Source organism: Phocoena phocoena, chromosome 15 (assembly GCF_963924675.1).
Source record: "Phocoena phocoena chromosome 15, mPhoPho1.1, whole genome shotgun sequence".
Lineage (NCBI taxonomy): Eukaryota > Metazoa > Chordata > Mammalia > Artiodactyla > Phocoenidae > Phocoena > Phocoena phocoena.
This window is the reverse complement of record NC_089233.1, coordinates 61,784,248-61,805,721: the sequence shown is the minus strand read 5'-3', so window position 1 is coordinate 61,805,721 and position 21,474 is coordinate 61,784,248. Positions and strand designations below refer to the sequence as shown.

General features: G+C 58.5%; 1 protein-coding gene across 1 annotated transcript in view; it reads left to right on the top strand.

Annotated features, from left to right (window-relative positions):
- Positions 1-15,328, top strand: part of NOL4L (nucleolar protein 4 like) — a 126,848-nt gene extending 111,520 nt beyond the window's left edge. The window contains exons 6-11 of the mRNA XM_065892149.1: positions 6,188-6,456; positions 8,789-8,974; positions 9,054-9,245; positions 9,449-9,571; positions 10,010-10,211; positions 14,706-15,328. Coding sequence (XP_065748221.1) covers positions 6,188-6,456; positions 8,789-8,974; positions 9,054-9,245; positions 9,449-9,571; positions 10,010-10,211; positions 14,706-14,926 — 1,193 coding nt within the window. The 3' untranslated portion in view covers positions 14,927-15,328. The remainder of the gene's footprint in view (positions 1-6,187; positions 6,457-8,788; positions 8,975-9,053; positions 9,246-9,448; positions 9,572-10,009; positions 10,212-14,705) is intronic.
- Positions 15,329-21,474: the final 6,146 nt, after the last annotated feature.

Genomic DNA, 21,474 nt, shown 5'->3' with positions numbered 1-21,474 from the left:
TAAACACTCTGAAAACGACGGGTAAAGGGGTCAGTGTGTCAGAGTGGGTGGGGGCAGGGAGGTCTCCAGTGTGTCAGAGTGGGTGGGGGCAGGGAGGTCTCCAGTATGTCAGAGTAGGGGCAGGGAGGTCTCCAGTGTGTCAGAGTGGGTGGGGGCAGGGAGGTCTCCAGTGTGTCAGAGTGGGTGGGGGTAGGGAGGTCTCCAGTGTGTCAGAGTGGGGGCAGGGAGGTCTCCAGTGTGTCAGAGTGAGTGGGGGCAGGGAGGTCTCCAGTGTGTCAGAGTGGGGGCAGGGAGGTCTCCAGTGTGTCAGAGTGGGTGGGGGTAGGGAGGTCTCCAGTGTGTCAGAGTGGGGGCAGGGAGGTCTCCAGTGTGTCAGAGTGGGTGGGGGTAGGGAGGTCTCCAGTGTGTCAGAGTGGGTGAGGGCAGGGAGGTCTCCAGTGTGTCAGAGTGGGGGCAGGGAGGTCTCCAGTGTGTCAGAGTGAGTGGGGGCAGGGGGGTCTCCAGTGTGTCAGAGTGGGTGGGGGCAGGGAGGTCTCCAGTGTGTCAGAGTGGGTGGGGGTAGGGAGGTCTCCAGTGTGTCAGAGTGAGTGGGGGCAGGGGGGTCTCCAGTGTGTCAGAGTGGGTGGAGGCAGAGAGGTCTCCAGTGTGTCAGAGTGGGTGGGGGCAGGGAGGTCTCCAGTGTGTCAGAGTGGGGGCAGGGAGGTCTCCAGTGTGTCAGAGTGGGTGGGGGCAGGGAGGTCTCCAGTGTGTCAGAGTGGGGGCAGGGAGGTCTCCAGTGTGTCAGAGTGGGTGGGGGCAGGGAGGTCTCCAGTGTGTCAGAGTGAGTGGGGGCAGGGAGGTCTCCAGTGTGTCAGAGTGGGTGGGGGCAGGGAGGTCTCCAGTGTGTCAGAGTGGGTGGGGGCAGGGAGGTCTCCAGTGTGTCAGAGTGGGTGGGGGCAGGGAGGTCTCCAGTGTGTCAGAGTGGATGGGGGCAGGGAGGTCTCCAGTGTGTCAGAGTGGGTGGGGGCAGGGAGGTCTCCAGTGTGTCAGAGTGGGTGGGGCAGGGAGGTCTCCAGTGTGTCAGAGTGGGTGGGGGCAGGGAGGTCTCCAGTGTGTCAGAGTGGGTGGGGGCAGGGAGGTCTCCATGTGTCAGAGTGGGGGCAGGGAGATCTCCAGTGTGTCAGAGTGGGGGCAGGGAGGTCTCCATGTGTCAGAGTGGGGGCAGGGAGGTCTCCAGTGTGTCAGAGTGAGTGGGGGCAGGGAGGTCTCCAGTGTGTCAGAGTGGGTGGGGGCAGGGAGATCTCCAGTGTGTCAGAGTGGGGGCAGGGAGGTCTCCATGTGTCAGAGTGGGGGCAGGGAGGTCTCCAGTGTGTCAGAGTGGGGGCAGGGAGGTCTCCAGTGTGTCAGAGTGGGTGGGGGCAGGGAGGTCTCCAGTGTGTCAGAGTGGGGGCAGGGAGGTCTCCAGTGTGTCAGAGTGGGGGCAGGGAGGTCTCACTGAGAAGGTGACCTTTCAGCAAAGCCCTGGAGGGAAGGGAACTCGGAGTGTCCTGAGAAGAGGGTACAAGGGCAGAGGCCGGGGCACACAGCCGGAGGGGGTGACAGCAGGGGTGGGGGGCTGCCAGCAGGGCCCAGCGGGCCTGGGGAGAGTTTGGCTTCAACTTGGGCGTTTGAACTCAGTCCGTGGACTGTGGCCGGGTCATCACCACTGCCTCGGGGGCCTCTGGACAGATGCAGCTGCTTTTCTTCTCAGCAGCCCTCTGCCCTGCTTTGGTCAGGGGGCTTCAGCCCTTGCCCCAGGGCTTTCTCAGCATTTTCCTTGGAGGCTTCTCCCAGAAAGCCTGCCCTGCCTAGCACCCACCCTAGTTCCACCCTCCCTGGGGTGAGATCCGCAGCGGGTGGTCCAGAGCTGGAGCCTCGATGGGTGCTGCAGTCAGAGAGGGCTTCCCGGACGAGGAAGGGGTTGCAGGGGGAGGTGAGGGGACAGGAGGGGCGAGAAACTCCAAGGCTCTCTCCAGAGCCCAGTGTCCTCTAGAACCTTATGTTTGGTTTTTTGCTCCCTAGAGCATGAGCCCCAGGACAGTGACCACCCCCATCTTTTCACCTCAGTGTCCCCAGTGCCCCACACAGGCCTGACACCCAGTAAGTGTTCGAGAAAGGAAGGGACGAGGGCAGGAACAGCATCTTCCCGGCCCTGTCCCTCTCCCACCTCCCCTTACCGTGCCCACCTCAGATTTGGCACCAAGCTGGGCTCCGAGGGGCCCCCGGAAGCCCACAGTCCAGCCTGGAAAAGCCGTGCTCGGGAAGCACGTGCATTACGAAGTGAGAAGGCCTGGGCGGGGGCAGGGAATCGGGGTGTTTTTTTAAGCACCTATTCTTTGTGCCAGGTATTGTCTACACCTTATAAATCCTATTTTACTGACATGGCACCCATTTTGAAAGGAGGTGAAGGGGTGTCTTCAAGGATACACAGCCCCGCTGCATTCTGCCTACAGCCCATGGCCTCCCTCGTCAGCTGGAAGTGGACCCCAGGTTGCAGGCAGCCCATGAGCAGGTTAAGGGCGGCATGTTGGGGGGCGGGGGGTGAGTGACTCACCTATGCCCCAGAGGAGGGCTCTGTGTGTGTCACTGGGTTTCCCTGACCCCAGATGCAGAGTGGAGGCGGGAGAGGCTTGGCCCGTGGATACGTGCGGCGGCAGCAAATGGAGCTTGTAAACTGGAGCCCGCTGGCCTACTCAAGGACTTTTGTGTTGTTTTGTTTTGGGGGAATTTTTTGTGGTGAAAAATTTTGTAAAACATAAAATTTACCATTTAACCATTTTCAAGTGTACAACGCGGCAGCGGTACATTGACAGTGTTATGCAACCAGCACACGTTATTTCCAAAACAGAGTTTTCATTACTCTAAACAGAAACTCTGTAACCATTAAGCAATAACTCCCCATTCCGCCCTCCCCCAGTCCCTGGTGTCCCCTCATATACTTTCAATCCCTCTGAACACGACTGTATCGCATGTAAGTGTTCTCATTCAGTATCCGTCCTGTTGCTTCTCACTTATTTCACGTAACGTAACGTTTCCACAGTTCATCCACGTTATAGCGTGTATCAGAGTTTCATTACTTTTTATGGCTGAATAGTATTTCATTGCATAGATAGACCACGTTTTGTTTGTCCGTTTGTCCAGTAAGGTTTTTCAAAATGTGAACAATGTAAGTCAGTCACCAGTATTTAAAAATCCGGACATTTACATAATGGTACATATTTCCAGTTTCTTCTAAAAACTTGGAATGCACAGCTACAGGAGGTCAGGGCTCCTGGCCTCATGGGTCTCATCTGCCCAGCCACTTCCCCTATCAGACTGAGGCGGCATCTGCCTTCTCGGAGGGGCCGTGCCACCATTGGAGCCAGTGCCTGAGGTGCACAGCCCTGGGGTGAGGGTGTTGGCAGCTCAAGAGTCTGGGCCAGCACCCTGGGCTCCTGAGCTGGAGGGCCCTGGGAACACACACACACGCACCCGCGCACACACACACACCCACGCGCGTGTGTCCTCACAGCACCCGAGCCTCCTTCATGCTCGTGCCTGGAGATGCACAGGGCAAGAGGGTCCATCCTCCCTGGAGGGAATCTGGCCGGGAGGCAGGCAGTCAGGGCGCCACCTCTGGGCCCGTTCCTGGTGTGACGCTGCGGGAGGCCGTCGGCCTGACGCCCATGCATGAGTGTAGTGACAGTTGGCTCTCTCTGTGCTTGGTGTGGTGCCCATTGCCCCTCCTAGCAACCCCTCCTTCCAGAGGAGGAAGACAAGGCCCTCTGAGGTCAAGCAAGTGGCCTTTTGGGGGTGGTGCCAGGATGTGAAGTCACACCTGCAAGGTGAGCTAAGAATGGGTACCGGCCAGAGCTCAGAGGAGCTCAGACAGTTGGCCAGGATGGGTGTCAATCCTTGCCCTTCAGCTCCTTGACCCTGGCAGAGACTTCTGAATCCCGGGTGCTGGGGCTTCTCTGGCAACGGGCCCAGCCCTGGTGGGGAGGTAGGCAGCTCTCAGGACTGACCCTGAGCCGCTGAAGGAGGCGTGAAGTATCCCTCGGAAGGATGGGTACCAGGCTGGGCTCGGGGCTCTGAGTACCTCCTTCCTAGGGACAGCGGAGGAAGGAGGCCTGCTCTGAGAAGGTAGCGTTGAGCCAGGTCTTGAAGGTGGACTAACATTTACTGAGCTGAAGCAACACGGCAGGCGGGCAGCAGAGCCCAAGCAGAGGCCTGGAGGTGTGAGGCTTCAGAAGGGGCCCAGGATAGTGGGACCTGGGCTGGGGGAGGCTGCAGAGATCATGGGACCAAGAACACACCCAGCACTCTTGCCGACTCTTCTTGGGCAGGCTGTGGGGAGCAGGAAGGTTAGGGAACAGGGGAGTGATCGTTAGACTGGTGCTGGGAAAGGGTGGGGTGACCGAGGGGAGCTGGGGTGCTGAAGGGGAAGGTCGGCCAAGGAGGCTGGATGGGGTGGGGGTGTGGTGGATGTGGTTTGGCAAGTTGGTGGCCCATTCACTCTCTGTGTGTTTCAGCAATGTGCATCTGTCCCCCCAGGAGGGCTGGCATCTGGGTCATAGTCACTACTTTGTTTCTCAGCCTGGGACAGAGCCAGCACACAGTAGGTGCTCAGTAAATACTACTCACTCTACCAATATCTAGGTTAGTCGCTGGAGACACTGCCAGAAGAAAACCAGACCCATCTGTGATTGAGGAGGAGGGGATGGGCGGTGAGGTTCCACAGGTAGCAGGGCGGCTAGTCTGGGGACTGTGGGATGAAGCTGAGCAAGGCGGGGGTGGGGGTGTGTGTGTGTGTGGATCTTTGGGGTGGCCTTGAGTAGAGCCTGGAGCTGCCCTGCAGGAGGATGGAGAGAGCAGTGACTGCCCAGAGGAAGAGGGGCAGAAGGAGGGGCATCCTGGCCCAGGGGACCTGCGGCAGCCGAGGGGGAGGGGTGCCATGGCGCGGAGGCCTTTCCCATCCCCCTCTGCCCTGGGCCCTGGCTGCTTGATGGGCAGCCGGGAGGCCAGTGATTGGTTGGCGAGCTAGAGCCGCTTGGTCACCATGGGGACGCTCCGGAGGTGCGCGTGCCCAGTGCCCAGCACCAGGAACTAAATCTTCATAATCTGCCGGCTGGGAGGGTGGGGGTGGGGTCGTGCGCGACCCTGGCCTGGGGGAGGGGGTGGCCTGGGAGGCGGTCAGGATTCACTGTGGCCGCCCCTCCCCCACCCACTCTGGTTACAGGTGCAGAGCCGCTTGGGCACCTGGGCGCCACCAGGAACCACGCGGTACTCACCTGACAGTGACCCCGGGAGCTTGAGCGTAGCTTGGGCCTCTGCCTTCTCAGCTGATCAAGCAGGAGGCTGGGGCAGGGTGGGGAAAAGGGGCCTGGAATTTACCGGAAGTGTCTAACCCCCTAGTTAAAAGTTTGTCCTCCTAGGTCCCCCGGCAATGCCGCGCTGTCTGCAGCAGGGGGTGCCCTCCACAGGGCTTTGTTGGGCTGTCACTTGAGGAAAGCAGGGATGGCCCAGGAGGTGCCAGGGATGTACCCGCAGCCCTGGCTCTGGGTGTTCAGTGCCATGTGGCCATGCACCGAGGGCAGATCTCTGTCTGCACAGGCTTGGCCTGGGCCTGCTTGCTGGAGGGAGTGACTAAGGGGCAGGGGTGTCACAGTGGAGCCAACCTTCCTCAGGCAGAGGATGGAGAAGTTGGAGGCTCTGCTGTGGGGAAGGGGTCCTGTGGGGAGAGGGTGTAAAGGGGCAAGGCAGTGGTGAGCTGGGGGAAGAGGGGGGCACTGGCCAGGCCCCATGCAGCCCCTGGCGTGTCCGAGGACTCCTGGACCTGCGGCAGGCAGGTCACACTTGAGGCTGCAGCCACTCACTCCCTGGCTCCCGAAGCTGGATATGGCTTTTGTGGGGTGGAGGGCAGGAGGCATGCTCCGTGGCCGCTCCGCCCTGATGGCCCCAGTTTCCGGCAGAGGGACCCTGCCCCTACCTCAGGCTGGGGCAAGGCTAGCCTCTTGGCGCCCCGAGTGGGGACGGCAGCGCTCGCTCACCTCCTGCCCAGGGATGCTCGTGAGGACCGCACGGGGCAAGTACCCCCTGTGGCTGCCATGGCCACGTACCTGGGGGGAGGGGGGTCTTAGGGGCCAGCGGGTGCCGAGGTGGAGCCTCACACCCAGGCCTCTCGTTTCAGACGACTCCTCCTCCGAGAGCGGCAGCGGCAATGGCTCCTCCACCCTGAACCCGTCCACCTCGAGCAGCACACAGGGAGACCCCGCCTTCCCCGAGATGAATGGCAACGGCACCGTGGCCCCCGTGGACTTCACCGCCACCGCCGAGGATCAGCCCATCAACCTGTGCGACAAGCTCCCGCAGGGCTCAGCGCTCGGCATGCCCTCCTACCCCTCCGACGCCGATGGACTGCGGAGCCGCGTCAAGTACGGGGTGAAGACCACCCCCGAGGTGTGTGGGGCTGCGGGCTGCTGGCCCGCCGGAGCTGGGAGCCTCTGCCGCGCCCGTACACGGCAGGGCTGTGCGGGGCTGACGTGAAATCACGCGTACCGGGGTTGTGACACCAAGTCAGGGTGGTAGCCGTGGCTGTTCTGCTGTCATTGTCCTGGGGAGGCTCTGGAATGGGAGACCGCTCAGTTGACCTCGAGCAAGGCGCTCACTTCTCTCAGCCTCCACCCCCATCTGTGAAGTGGGGTTGTTGGCCTCTGCCTTGGTGGACGTGGTGGGTGACGTGTGGCCCGGCCCCCTCTGCCTCCAAAACAGAGTCTGCTGTGAGGAGCAGCAGCAGGTGGGCTGCATTCAGCACAGAGGCCCAAGGTCTCATGTTTTCTCGCTACTCTGCATGCCTGTCCCCATTCTACAGATGGTGCAGAAAAAAGGTGAGGCCTTTGTTTGTGGCCCCAGGGATGTGGACGTGTGAAACTCAATAGACCAGGCTAATGGGGGGCGGACAGGTGCCCCACCATTTGGCGCTCCCCTCCCCCTCCCCTGTTGCTTCCGGAAGCCACCTCCGGGCCACCGAGGTCTCCTGCAGCAGTGCAGTGCGGCACCAGGGGCGGGAGCTCTCCCGGGGGGCTGTTTTCTTCTGCCCGGGCTAGGGGGCCCAGAGGTACCTTCTCAGAGCCCTACGCTCCTGGGCTGCAGCTACGGGCCCCTGCACAGGTTCCTTCCCCTCCCAGGGCCTGTTTTCTCTTCTGCAGAGGGCGTGGGGTGGGTGCCAGTGCTGGCTTCCAATGACGTGTCTCGTGGAAAGGTTCTGTACAAATGAACGGGTGTTCAGTCATCGCTGTGTGTCTGAGCCCAGGCTGAGGGACAGGTACTGGCCAGAGCACTGTCTTCCCTTCTTTGACTGGGTCCCAGGGGCAGGCACAGCTGCTGCCTCGGCAGGCGGAGAGCCAGAGGGGTTGAGTTTGCCACTGGGGCCTCAGGCCACATGTGTGGACCACGGAAGTGAGACGGGAGCACGAGCGCCACCGATAGTTCTTCTGTTTCCTCTGACGCTGGCAGAGGATTGGCCCAAGAGCACCTGGGACTGTGACTTGCCCAAGGCGCCTTTGGACCCTCCGTCGCGAGTCTGACACAGCCCAGTGGGAGGCCAGAGGACCTGGGCGTCCTTTCCCCTTCAGAGTCTATGTGTGGATCAAGAGATGGGCACGAGGCCAGGGACCCTGGGAGGGCTGACCCCGGTGGGTGTGGTCACATGGAGGCTGGTGGTGGCAGCTACCGTGGGACAGGGCACCAATCAGTGTCTGTCTTTATACGTTTGTCCGCAAGAGCTGTATGCCGTCTGGGCCACTATGTGGCCACGTTGCAGGGTGTGATCTGCGGCTGTTTGTTTCCTGGGCCGGACTGCCTACTAGATGCCCACCTCCTTGAGGGCAGGGACTGTGTCTCCAGGACACTGCTAGTCAGGGTACCACTGAGTGAAGTCAGGACTGGACAAAGCCGCAAACTTTCTAAAAGGCAAATGACAGTGGTCCTCGGGGAGCCTTCCCAGAGCACGTGCGGCAGGGGGCAGGAGACCGGACGGGAACTGAGCAGTAAAGGAAGAGGAGGATCGAAAAAGCAGGGAGGAGAGTAGGGAAGTGCATTCCCAGGAGAGCTGGGGAAGGGTCTTGCTCCAGGAGGGGCTCAGGGGGTGGGTCCCTTCTCTACTGCAGGACAAGGGGCTGTGCCTGGTTCCCTCTCCCCTTTCTACACACGCTCTGCATCAGGGCTCACGGTGACTTCCAGGGGTGGCAGCAGACAGGAGAAGCCCAGCCTGGGAGCTGCGGGGATGCCCTTTTGCCTGATGGGCCTGTTTCTTTGGCTGGTTCTTTCCCAGCCCATCTGTTCCTCATCCCCGACAGACAGCACACTCACTGCTTTTGTGACAGCTCGGTTGTCAACTCAGGGTTGCAGCCCCTTGGAGACCAGGGAGGGAAACCCCGAAGCCAGAACAGATCTTGGCACAAGCAGGAGAGGCTGGCTGGTGGCGGGAAGGGGCCCTTTCTGTGTTTGCCTTTCCCTCGTGCGGTGAGGCACATCCTGGCGTGGGCACTGCTGCCGAGTAAACCACTGTCCCCTCCACTGAACTCCTCCGGGGCGCCAGGCCTCTGCATGTGTGGTTGTGGGCAGTCCCTCCTACAGCCGCCCAGGGAGGGGCGGCAGCATCGCTGTCCCCGTGTCACAGGGGAAAGGAGCAGAAGGAGAGTGACTTGCTCAGGGCCTTGCAGCGTGGCTCACGTGGCATCTGGGTGTGCTCACCGCGGCCTGACCCTCTGCCCCCGCCGCCCTCTCTCAGTCCCCCCCCTACAGCTCGGGGAGCTATGACTCCATCAAAACCGAGGTCAGTGGCTGCCCTGAGGACCTGACGGTGGGCCGGGCCCCCACAGCAGATGACGACGACGACGACCACGACGACCATGAGGACAATGACAAGATGAATGACTCCGAGGGCATGGACCCTGAGCGCCTCAAGGCCTTCAACGTGAGCGCCCGCCCGGGACGGCCAGCTGGGGCGGGGGCTCAGCCGGGCCAGCCCTTCCCACAGCCTGTGTCTCCTGCAGATGTTCGTGCGTCTCTTTGTGGACGAGAACCTGGACCGCATGGTGCCCATCTCCAAGCAGCCCAAGGAGAAGATCCAGGCCATCATCGAGTCCTGCAGCCGGCAGTTCCCTGAGTTCCAGGAGCGGGCCCGCAAGCGCATCCGCACGTACCTCAAGTCCTGCCGGCGCATGAAGAAGAACGGCATGGAGATGGTGAGCCCCAGGCCCACCAGTCCCAGGCTCCCCGCACCCTCCCGGCCTCCTGGGCGCTTTTCCCACAGCCCTCCCAATACCCCTGGAAGCAGGCATTGTGGCCCCTCGTTCACAGAGGAGCCCAAAGCCCAGTGCCGCCCTGCCCACCTCTAGGGCAGGGTCCCTGTGCCCTAACACTGGCTCCATCCCCATTCTGCCTGCAGACCAGACCCACACCTCCCCACCTGACCTCGGCCATGGCAGAAAACATCCTGGCAGCTGCCTGTGAGAGCGAGACGAGAAAAGCAGCCAAAAGGATGCGCCTGGAGATCTACCCGTCCTCTCAGGTGCCTGCTCGCTGCCAGCCACTGGGAGGGTGTCCTCAGCCATGCCGCAGATACTGCCACGGCCCCCGGGTGCAGAGGGAGCAGGGAAGGCGTCCTCAGATGGGAGATGGAGATGCTGGGGGGAGGGGGGCGGCGGGGGGAAGTCAGAGGAGCCCAGACACAAAGGCCTTGCGGGCCTAGGAAGGGAGTCTGGACTTCATCCCGAGCCCTGAGAGTGTCTTCAGCCGGGCAGGAACAGATGAAATCTGCCCTGAAGATAGATGAGCACATGGGGGGCTGGGGGAGGCCCTGGGCAAGGCAGCCAGGGGGAGAGGCAGAGTCCTGCAGGTCCCGCGCCGGGTCCCGGCAAATCTGGGGCCACCACCCACCCCCGTCCAGGGACCGTGGTCAGGGCCTGCTGCCCCTGTGGTTCCCCAGCGCCTCCCTCCCGCTCTGCAGGACGAGCCCATAGCCCTGGACAAGCAGCACTCCCGGGACTCCGCAGCCATCCCCCACTCCACCTACTCACTGCCAGCCTCCTCCTACTCCCAGGACCCTGTGTACGTCAACGGTGGCCTGAACTACAGTTACCGTGGTTACGGGGCCTTGGGCAGCAACCTGCAGCCCCCTGCCTCCCTCCAAACAGGAAATCACAGTAATGGTGAGTGTGGGACACCAGGCTCTGCGGCTCCCTGACCAGCTGCCTTGGGAAGGGGGCGGGGCAGGCGAGGAAGCAGCAGAGGCGGCCGGGAAAGTGACTCCTTCTTGGCACAGGGACCCTCCCCATCTCATAATCTTAGCCAGTCCTTAGCTTGGAAGGCAAGGTTAACAGGAACAGCGTTCCACTCCTTTCTTGCCTCCCCGGAGGCTTGCTGGGCCTCTCCCTGGTCCCCTGCCGCTGCCCCGCACCCCCTCCACGGGCCACTGTGTGCAGTCCTAGCCAAGGCCCCGCTCTTCACCCGAGTTGAGCCCCTCCACACCCTCGTCTCACCCAAAACGACCAAGTCTCAGTGAGACGGTCACTGGCCCAGGTCTTGCAGAGTTGATGGCAGAGCCAGGATTTGGTCCCAGGCAGGTCACCTCCCTCTCCAGGCCACCGCTTAGGACCTCACTTGTGAGATGAAGGTTCTTCTTTTTAAAAGCATTTCTTAGTTTTTTTTAAAAATTTATTTATTTTTGGCTGTGTTGGGTCTTCGTTGCTGTGCGCGGGCTTTCTCTACTTGCGGATGGAGGGGGCTGCTCTTCGTTGCGGTACAGTGCGCGGGCTTCTCTTTGCAGTGGCTTCTCTTGTTGCGGACCACGGGCTCTAGGCGCGCGGGCTTCAGTAGTTGTGGCACATGGGCTCAGTAGTTATGGTTCACGGCTCTAGAGCGCAGGCTCAGTAGTTGTGGCACACGGACTTAGTTGCTCTGTGGCATGTGGGATCTTCCCGGACCAGGGCTCGAACCCGTGTCCCCTGCATTGGCAGGCAGATTCTTAATCGCTGTGCCACCAGGGAAGCCCCGAGATGAAGGTTCTCTGACCTAGGAGCAGGGCCCCAGCCCTTTCTGCTGCACTGTGGGGCCCCATCTGGGTCACCTGGGGCAGTGGTTAGCTGTCTGTCCCCCTACTCTAACCCCAGGAGCTGGTGATCCCCTAGGTGCCCCCTGTAACTCTGCCCATGTGACTGATGCAGACGGAACACAGGCCAATATTGGAGAAACAGTCCCCAAAAGATACAAACCTCCCCATGGAGCTAGCTGCTGCCCTGAGTGCGAACCTCAGGCCCTGTCACACTGAGGCCTGGGTGGCAGGTGTGGCAGGGGAAGAGCGGGTTCCCCTGGTGAAGGGCAGCCTGGCGGCCTCCGGGAGCTGGCGGGGTCAGGTAGGGGTGATCCCAGGGCCTCTTGAGCCAGGTATCCGGATTTAGTTCTGCGTGCAGCAGGAGCCACAGATAGGCTTTAACCAAAGGAGGCTATGAATTGTGCTGTCTGCCCTTGTGGTGAGATTTTAATGGGGAGGACAGGAGGCAGAAGCAGTGTGCTTCGGGGGTCGTTCAGAGGCGAGAGGAGAGGCTGGGGGTGACAGCAAGTTGCTGCTTGACGAGTAGGTTAGAGGAAGGTGCCGCCCGCAGGCCAGGGAATTCTGGTTCTAGGTCTTGGCTGAACGTGCCTGAGAATTCCTCTCAGGCCCTTGTCCTTGGCCACGGGAGACCCCTTACTGTTCCTGGGCAGCGATGGAGGCGGCTGGTCCCTACGCATGGCAGAAAGCCCAGACACCCTCGCTCACCTTGCCCCCCACCACCGGCAAGTACGTGCGGGTTCCTGGAAGATTCCTGCCTGGGCTTAACTTCTCATCCTTTCCTAATGCCTCTTAACCTAAAATAAGAGGCTGCCTGGCCCTAATCCCTGAGGCTGAGGCCAGAGTGGTCAGCTGCAGCAGGGGTGAAATGGCTGTCCCAGGCGGGCTGCTTTCCTTCCAGGAAGGAGCCTATCTGACAGCCCTGCTGAGTGGGGACCCTGGTAGAGCGTGTCTGGAGACAGGTGCGGGGCAGGAAGTTAGAGCCCCCCCTGTTGCGCACGGGGAGAGTCCTTCCCAGGGGGCAGGCGATGGTGATAGGCCCCCACCTGGCACCACACAGCAGGGCCTGTCTCGGGCCGCAGCTGCCAGGGCTGCTCCGGCCTCTCTTGAGGGCCAGGCCTGCCGCCCTCCCGCCCTGTTCACACTTGCCAGAGAGGCTTCAAGAAAGGCCACTAGCTCTGCCCCTGTACCTCAGTCTCCCTGGTTCCTTAGAAGTGGGTGGTGAGGTCACGGAGGCCGAGATCTGCTCGCTGACCTCCTGCCTGGGGCAGTGGCGTCCTGTGAGCACTGGGTTTGGGTCCAGCAGTTGGAAGAACACCACGGGCAGTCCCAGTCCCAGTACCTTCCCAGCAGCAGCCCTTAAACGAGGGTTCAGTCCATTTGGCACCTCGGTTGGGCAGTCGTGTTGGTAGCTCAGAGCTCCTCACTTAGATCGTGGGTGGATCCAGGTCAGCCCAGATAGACTCAGGCTCTGCCTGTCTTACCTGGGGTGCTGGGCAACTCGCACCCGCTCTGGCCCCTCTAGCAACCACCTGGCCACCTGAGTGTCTGCCTGTAACCAGAGCCCTGGGGGAAGAGACGGAAGGCCTGCTCTGAGCATGGGAGTGAAGAGGACAAGGCTTGGGGGCGGAGGGAGGAAAGAGAGGAAGCCCAGGGCCAGCTCACACCCATGTGGCAGGCGGCCTTCCTCTGCCACCCCCAGCCAGTGTCTGGAGGGGACCAAACCCTGCAGCAGCCGGGAGCCAGCGCAGGCACCCCTGCCTGCTCCCAGACTCTCCCAGCAGCACCCACGTGGGGGTCAGCCGCCTGCTTGGCTGTTCCCAGCAGTTCCCAGCCCCAGTCCTTCCTCCTGTGTTTCATTTTAATGGACTTCCGTCGACCCTCAGTTCCAAGGATGTTCCTTAGCAGGCCAGTTCCCAGGACCTCCTGCTTGACGTCCCTGTTCTCTGATTAGAGAAGAAATAACCCCACGTGACAGACTGTCCCATCTAGATTCCAACTTCCTTCCCCATTTGGGGGCTGCACCAGCTTCCTTTTAGCAGTAGCCGAGTTTCCATAATTTCTCCCAAGATGTTACTTCTGGTCTATATGTCTCCAGTGACAAGGACTTGTCCATCTCTGTAGGAGCATAAAAACTATAGGGAGTTCCCTGGTGTCCTAGTGGTTAGGATTCTGGGCTCTCACTGCTGTGGCCCGGGTTCAGCGCCTGGTCAGGGAACTGAGATCCTGCAAGACTCATGGTGCGGGCAAAAAAAAAAAAAGAAAGCTGCTGCCACTGTAGGTGCAATAATGATTCAAACTGGCTGTCAGAACCAGTGGGGTAGTGGGGAGCTGGCTGGTAACTGAGAACTGCCTCACACACCCTTGTACGATGATCTCTGCTTATGGGAGTTGGGGGCTGGGCAGGGCACAGGGAGACGGACCTAGCTGGGTCACAGGCGGCCTCCCAGGCAAGCTTCCACTCCCACACCGCCAGATCCTCTCCTTTGGCGGTTTTCTTGCTGAACACCTGCAAAGAATGCTCAAATTCCAGGAGCTTCTGTGTCTCCTGGAAGCCCTTTCCGCCGCACCGAGGGGTTCACCGGCGTGGCTCAGCCCCAGAACAGTCGCCTTGTGCTGTAGCTGAGGGCCGGGGGCCCAGGGAAGTTAGGAATCACCCACGGCGGGGCCGAGCAGGCCGCCAGTCCGGGCTCGCTGACTGCAGAGCCACAGCGCACCCCATAGAGCCGTTTGGGAAAGGTGGAGAGGAGACCAGGCCTGGTGGCCCCAGCACACACCCCCAGTGTGTTTCGGTAAGACTGCAGGCTCCCTCTTTGTTGCCACCGTTCAAGGGCAAAGGGGAGGTGATTTCTCCAGAGGGCCCCTCTGGGTCCTGTCTGACCTTCCGACCTTCACACACCCACCCCACCAGCATTAATCTTCCACCTCGCTTGGGCACAAGAGAACTTCTCAAAGGCAAGGGGCTTCGACGTGCTGCAGCCCACCAGGAGGAGGCTCAGCCCCCAGCGCCTCCCTCCACCTGCCCCTCCAGCTGCTCCCGGCAGGGCGCGCTCCATCTGGCCGCCCCAGCCCCGGCCTCTTTCCCAGGCCCAAGCAGGGCAGCCCAGGGCAGCCAGCCTCTTTCTTGCTCTTCCCCGGTGGCAGCGGTTGAGAAACCCCTTCCTTGTCTCATGAGGCGCACACATGGGTGCTTCTTTTCCTGGCCTTCTGGGGCTCCAACTCTGGACTCCGTCCAGAGCTTTCCACACCCTGTCCCCCTCGGGGGCGTCGGACCCCCACCTACCGGCAGCGTCTTAGCCGCCCCCTCCCCCGGAGACCAGAGCCCAGAGCGCGGAGGCCTGCCTGACAGTCCTCAGAGAGCAGCCGAGGTGCGATGAGTGCCAGGGAGCTGGGCCCAGAGTGCTGCCCGGCCCGAGGCCAAAGCCTCCCCCTGACCCCAACGCAGGATCACCCTCGGGCTTAACAGAGAAGCCCGCGTCTTGTCTGCAGGCCCCCTTCTAAGCACTGGGGTACAACCGTGGAGACAGACGAGGGCCTTGGGCCCCCACGATAAGGGAAAGGGTGCCCCTCCTCACCCTGGCTCCCCTCCTCACAGGGCCCACGGACCTCAGCATGAAAGGCGGGGCCTCCAACACCTCCACCACGCCCACACCCACGCCCTCCAGCAACAGCACCAGCCGGACGATGCCCACCGCCCAGCTCAGCCCCACCGAGATCAGTGCCGTGCGGCAGCTCATCGCCGGCTACCGGGAGTCCGCCGCCTTCCTGCTGCGCTCAGCAGATGAACTGGAAAACCTCATTTTACAGCAGAACTGACCCAGCAGCACGTGGAGTGCACTACCCTAGGGAAGGAGGCTCTCCCAGCCCCGGACCGGCTTCCCGCCTCACCAGTTGGTACCTTTTGTTTTTTGAAAGAGGTGGATGCAGAAGAGCTGTTTCTAGCCACACTCCAAGCGCCTGAGACTCTGGGCACAAGGACACTTTTTTTTGGAATCTCACCACACGGGTGCTCTGACCTGCTTGGAAGAGGCCAACGGGGCAGCTTTGGAAGGGCTGGGGCTCCCCCTGACAAGGCGCTGGGGCCGCAGCTCTATTTAGAATCATCTTCGTGGACCCTGATGTTAGAATCCCACCCCCAGATAATTACCTTTCAAGTCTTAGGTGAGCAGAATTGCATATTTATTGAGAAAAACAAAGTGGACCCTTTCTTCCTCTCCCCTTAGTAATTTATTTTTCTGAAAATGGATTCTTTTGTGTTTGTACAGATTGCCAGTCTGTGTCTGTCTGATCAGAAGGATGTATCCCTGTGACCTAACATTCCATATCACTACACTGGCGCGGGCTGGGGGCCGGCAGGGCTGGGGGCAGCGGGGGCGCCGGGCTGGCTGTCCCTCTGAGCGCCCAGCCCCGCCAAGCAGGAGGACCTCACCCACACCCACTACAGAGCAAAGACAAACAAAAGCGGCTCCCCCTCCCCCCATCCCACAGACGCCCCAGTCACACGGTCACCCGTATTCTACCTCACACTCCAGCGTGGGCTTTTCCAGGATGTGCCCTGAGCCTGTTCTGAACGGCTGTCTCCCACCTCCCCCACCCAGTGTGTCTGCCTGGGAGGTAAGTCCAGAGGGGAGGCCAGGAGCTGGATGGAGCCCAGGGAGGAGCCCCTGGCCCCAGCGCTTGACAGGACAGAGTGCCGGGGCACAGGCAGCCGGTCAGCTGGGTCCTTGTCCTCACCCTGCCCCCAGGGAGCCAGGTCTGAACACTTCTCCGCACAGGCCCTGGCCCCTCGGACAGGGCCCCCCGACCCCACCCCCCTCACTGCTGCAGGGTGCGCCCCTGGCTGTCAGGAAAGGTGGACCGCAGCTCCTGTCCCCTGCCCCCGTGGCTGGAGTAAAGGGACCATCAGCAGAAGTGGAGAAGCCACCTGGCTTCTCCTAGGACCAGCCCTTCTGCAGGGGCCAGTCCTGGAAGAAACCCATAATCCCTGGAGTGTGAAAAAGGGCAAAACGAAAAGGCTGGCCTGGTTTCCTTCCTCCCCGATAGGCACTTCCTCTTGCTCAGTGCAATACCTACCAGTGCTGCTAAAACCAGGGATTTGCCCAGACCTCACAAGGCCCACAGGGCCTCTCCATGCGACACTCCGTAGCCATGACAGAAGCCCTCTGTTGCCTTTCCGCCCTCAGAGCGAAGAGGTCCCGTGGGAGCCAGGGCCGAGGGGACCCTAGGGTCGAGAGCCGCTCGACCCCAAAGCAGGCACCCCCTTCCCAAACCAGCTTTTCTGCAGCCAACTGCCTCCTGGCACTGTGGCAGACCACCCTCAGGAGGGGTGGTGAGGGGGCTCCAGCGTGGATGCCTCCCCCTCCTCGGATCCGCGACTGAGCTATGGGCCCCCCGATCCAGAAAGTCTGAAGGGCGGGGGGTCCTGCCCACTGCTTGCCTCCAGCCCCGAGAGGTTGAGGGTGGCCTTTGCTCTCCCAAGTGGCCTCCAGCACCCCACGCAGCCACACCACCTCTGCCTTCCATCTGACCAGTCCCCAGGCTCCAGCCAGGGCCGGGACGCCGAGACCCGCCGTCAGCACAGCACAAGCTCCAGTGCCCGAGGCCGCTCCCACCCCACCCCCAGTGTCCACACGTCCCGCCCCCATCTGCTCAGTACTACTCTCGGACGTTTGAATTTGTGTAAATATTTATTTTTGTGTGTGAACAATACTACAAAAAGTAATCAGTAGATCTTTTGCAAAATGTTACCCCGGGCAATTTGTGAAAATCTTAATGTTGAAAACTGGCACAGACAATCGCCGCCTTAGAATTCTCGACATCAACTGCTTCACGTGTCATTTCTCCTCCCGGAGGCAGTACCCAAGCCAGGCACAAACGGTTAGCTTTTCTGAACACACAGGAGTGAGAAAGACTGGGGAAGCGGCTTCCGCCACCACCCGCACAAGGGATTAGATCTGAAGCTCAGTATAAGCTCCAGTGTGAAGTCGTGTTTTTCTGAGTCAAGCTTGTCCCAACTAACTGACCACCTTCAGCGGCCTTAGCACCGCGATGAGAGCGTAGGTTCAGTGTGCTTCAAAGAGAAAGGAAGCAAATGATGATCGTGGTCAAGGTCCGCTGGGGCTCCCAGAGCCCCTCCAGGACAGTGGATCCCGTCACGTTGACCCCACCTCTGGGGTGGGCTCCTTCCGAGTGAAGCTGCACGTGAAGCCCTCGTGACGGCCGAATCAGGAGCAAGTTACCGCGTGGAAACAGGATTCCATTAGCTAGTTCCGTCAGGGAACTTGTTCAGTTTTGCTTTTGTTTTAAAAGATGCAGCGTCAACCCCATCCCTCTCCCCCTGACTTGGAGAAGCACCAAGGAGCTGGCTCTGCTGAACCCAGCTCGCTGCTGTCCCCACCCCCCCCAGGGACTGCCTTCTCCTAAAGGGAGCGTCTAAAGCCCTGCCCCACAGCCAGTTCTTTCTTAAGGAGGGCCTCAGGGCACAAATTGATCATTCGGGATCCTACTTTTAAGAGGTAATGCAAGAATAGAATATATATCCCTTCCAGAGTCTTTGCAGGGGGCTCACTAATCCCACAAGGTTGGAATCAGAGGAGAAATGGGAATTTGGTCTTAGTGGTGGGTCATCGGGTAGACCAGTGAGAGTACAACCCATCTAAAACTCATTTTACCATCACCACTCAGTTTATACCCAAGGACAGTGTTGAGGGGGAGGGGGACCGGCAGGGGGTTGGAAAGTTTTAGAAGATTTCAAACAAACAGGTGGAACCCAGCCATCCCTATTCCCAAGGGCCACTTATGACTCCAGGGGTGGTTATAGGATTAATTACCAGTTCATATTCAAAATGCTGCTTTGAACTCAGAGGGTTGATACTTTTAATTTGTAATTTTTTGTAAAACTTTTTACAAGATAGTAAAGTATTTCACCAGAATACCAGTTTCAATCCGTCCATGGTCTGATTTTTATATAATTTAGTGGTGCTTTAGAAACTTTGTTTTTGTTGTTTATGAGCTAAACAGCTCAGTCCTTTTTCGCCTGTATCTACCTAAGACCAATGTGAACCTTTGTATTTTTGCTCCTAATTTTGGACTCAGTGAAAGTGTACTGTTTACATGTACAGATGCCCCAGTCCCTGTGTGTCCTGCAAGACTCGCTCCTGAGGAGGAAGGTGCACCTCAAAGCTCACCCGCTTAGCAAAGCCACAAAACACAAACCTCTCAGTTTTTACCTATGTTTCCACCTAAAAACAAAAACAAAAAACCTACACCACACAGAACTCAGATTTGCTGAAAAATACTTTTCTAAGCTCAGAAAAATCTCCATGCGGCAGATGGCCCATAGGCTTGTGTCATATGGTCCATTTAGGAGCAGGGCTCAGAAGGGAGACTTCCCACCGGCTGCAGGTGGGACACTGACGGCGTGGACTCATGAAAAGTGAAAGTAGGACTTGGCTGCAGAGCCGAGGGTGGATATAGCTCTTCTCCTGACAGCCCGGGAATGGGAAGGTCACGTTGACTCATGGGAGCTTCAGGGTCAAGCCACCCAAGATTTAGGGACAACCCGAGAGGTTTCCAGTCCCCTGGCATAATTGAGACACGTTGGGGAAGAGCGCAAGTTCCTTACCTGAGATGAGTTGTAAGACCTCCCAATGCAGACGGTATAAGCATTTCTTCAGGGTCGCCTGGAGGCAGCTCATTCATGAGGCATCCCCTCTGGGGAGGGGCAGGGGGCTCCAGTCAGTAAGCATATGGCACTTAAGACAAACAGCAGATGGCACCAACTTCTAAAGATGACTCTTTATTACTTAGTCAATGGCTTCACCTCTAAATTATATTTTTACAGATATGCACCTATGCAACTTAACGTGGCTCTTCTAAGCAGGTGAGGACTTCCTCCTCAATGCTCTATAAAAATTATTTGTGTTCTATATAGTGAGTTTTTCCAGTAAATGTGGCTTAATATTTTAATTCTTAGAATGTGTCTTCTCTATGTGATGCAACTAAATTCTGTTTTGTTTGTGGAATGACTAGCACAGGCCAACTCCCTCTCCCCTCACTTAACAAAAGACCAATGAGCTGTTAATCGAGCTGTTATCTCCATGGTATTACTTGCTAAATGCACTGATTTCATAAGTATGTGGAATCCTTTTTCTTTTGAATCTGTATATCATATATAAGACTGAATCTACTTAATAAACACTGAATAACAAACTGAATGCTTTATTTCCACTGTGTCCTCTCAACAGCAGCACTGCCAGCCAGTACTGTTCCCTCCAGCTCTGGTTTGGCACTGAGACACCATTCTACCAGTAGATTCCACCTTTTTTTTTAAATTTATATACTTACTATTTTTGGCTGCGTTGGGTCTTTGTTGCTGCCCACGGGCTTTCTCTGGTTGCAGCGAGCGGGGGCTACTCTTCGATGTGGTGCACAGGCTTCTCACTGTGGTGGCTTCTCTTGTTGCGGAGCACAGGCTCTAGGCACGCGGGCTTCAGTAGTTGCGGCTCGTGGGCTCCAGAGCACAGGCTCAGTAGTCGTGGCGCATGGGCTTAGTTGCTCTGTGGCGTGTGGGATCCTCCCGGACCAGGGATCGAACCCCGTGTCTCCTGCATTGGCAGGCAGATTCTTAATCACTGCACCACCAGGGAAGTCCCAGATTCCACCTTTTCCTAGCCAATAAGCTAGCACGCAGAAGGTCCTTAGTAGATTTTCTTGAACAAATGAACTTGTCACTTTTTTTGGCGCCTCACCCTTCAGAAAGGGAAGGAAAATGGACCTTTCCTGGTCCTCGTCAGGTGCCCAGCACAGGCACACATCATTTTGAAATCTCACCGTTGCCTTCCCAGGGAGGTGCTCTGGCCCCGCTTACAGATGAGAAAACGGGCACGCCGGGTGCACACCTCGCCTGGATTCAGCCAGCGCCCAAGCAAGGTCTTAAATGCAGCTGTTTCCCGGCAAATCGCCCTCTTTCCACTCCTGTCCGCCCAGGGCGCAGCTCTTCTGAGACTGAAACCAGACTCAGGTGGCTGGGAAAACCGAGGAAACACCATCCCTGGTCCTGAACCGTCAGGACTTGACACTCCATTCGACCCAACACCTGGGGTCCCCTTGAAGGAAACAAAAGGGCTGCTTTTTGTTTTTTTCAAAGACGTTTACTTGTGTGCAGACTTTTTTTCATCCTGCATTCAATTTAGGTTAAACTTTGAGGAAAACTTTCAGGAATGTGACTGGGGCCAAGCCTGATTGTCAGGAGTTTAAAATCAATTCTGAGTTAAAAGCATAAATGTAATTAACAATTGCTTGTATATACACACACCCACACACACTATGTGGCAGTCGTTAAATGTTTTTTTTGTAATGGCAGAAGAATCTCTTTTTTTTTTTTAAATGAAATTCTGTGCAGTAGCCAAATATATAAAACAGGTAAAGGGAGATGGGCCAACAGTTTGAAAACGCTGCCCCGAGGGAGTCTATATACCCTGGGGCTGAGATTCGTAAGAAGAGGAGCAGGTACAGTCAAAGCAGAAGGTGGCACTTCATCTTCTCAGATGCAGGTAGGGACCCAGAGCAGCAAGTCCTCAGCGATGCCATGACAGTGTCTGTCCCACCAAAACTACCACTGCTGAGAACCACCGAAGGACCACAAACTCCCCCACCTGGGACAACACAGCCAGAGCCCCGGCCCACGGCCCACGGCCCGCGCTGGCCCAATGGAAAGCACTCACCTCCAGCTGAAGCCGCAGCCAGCCGCGGGGACACTGGGATCCAAGGAGGAAGCGCTTGTGGACAGAGAAGGGCTGCTTGGTCCCAGCCCAGCTTCTTTAAATGGAGCTCCAGACCACCAGTGTTAAGTGTAGAGGACGACATCAAAGGGGATGCCCCCATGGAACAGTGAGATCAAGGTTACTCAGTGACCCAGCAGGCCAAGCTCAGCTTACTTGGTGAGGGAGGGAGACCGTGCCTGTAACACACTTTTAAATCTAAATGCACTAGTGAAGGTCAGTGGCTAGACTGTAGGATAATCCTTTGCAAAGTCCTCTCTCCCCTCTTTTGTATAAACCCAGATTTTATTAGGTTTATTATCAGTCAGGGGGTTCTTCAGTGAGGGGCTCCAGCTGCCGGCGGGGCGGAGGGGGGGCTCTTAAACCGTCCGTGTGTGCGTGTGCATGTCCCTGCGGGGAGAGGGTCCAGAGCTCCCAATGGACTCTCAGAGGAGCCCGTGTTCCCAGAAAAATGAATCATTGCACTGACGGCTGTATTTTTGTTACTGTCATCCTTACAGAGCTTCCGTCTATACCTTTTGGTTGTTAGAGATGCTCATTCCAGGCTTTCAAAATGATGCACAAAGAGGAAGCAGCACAGGG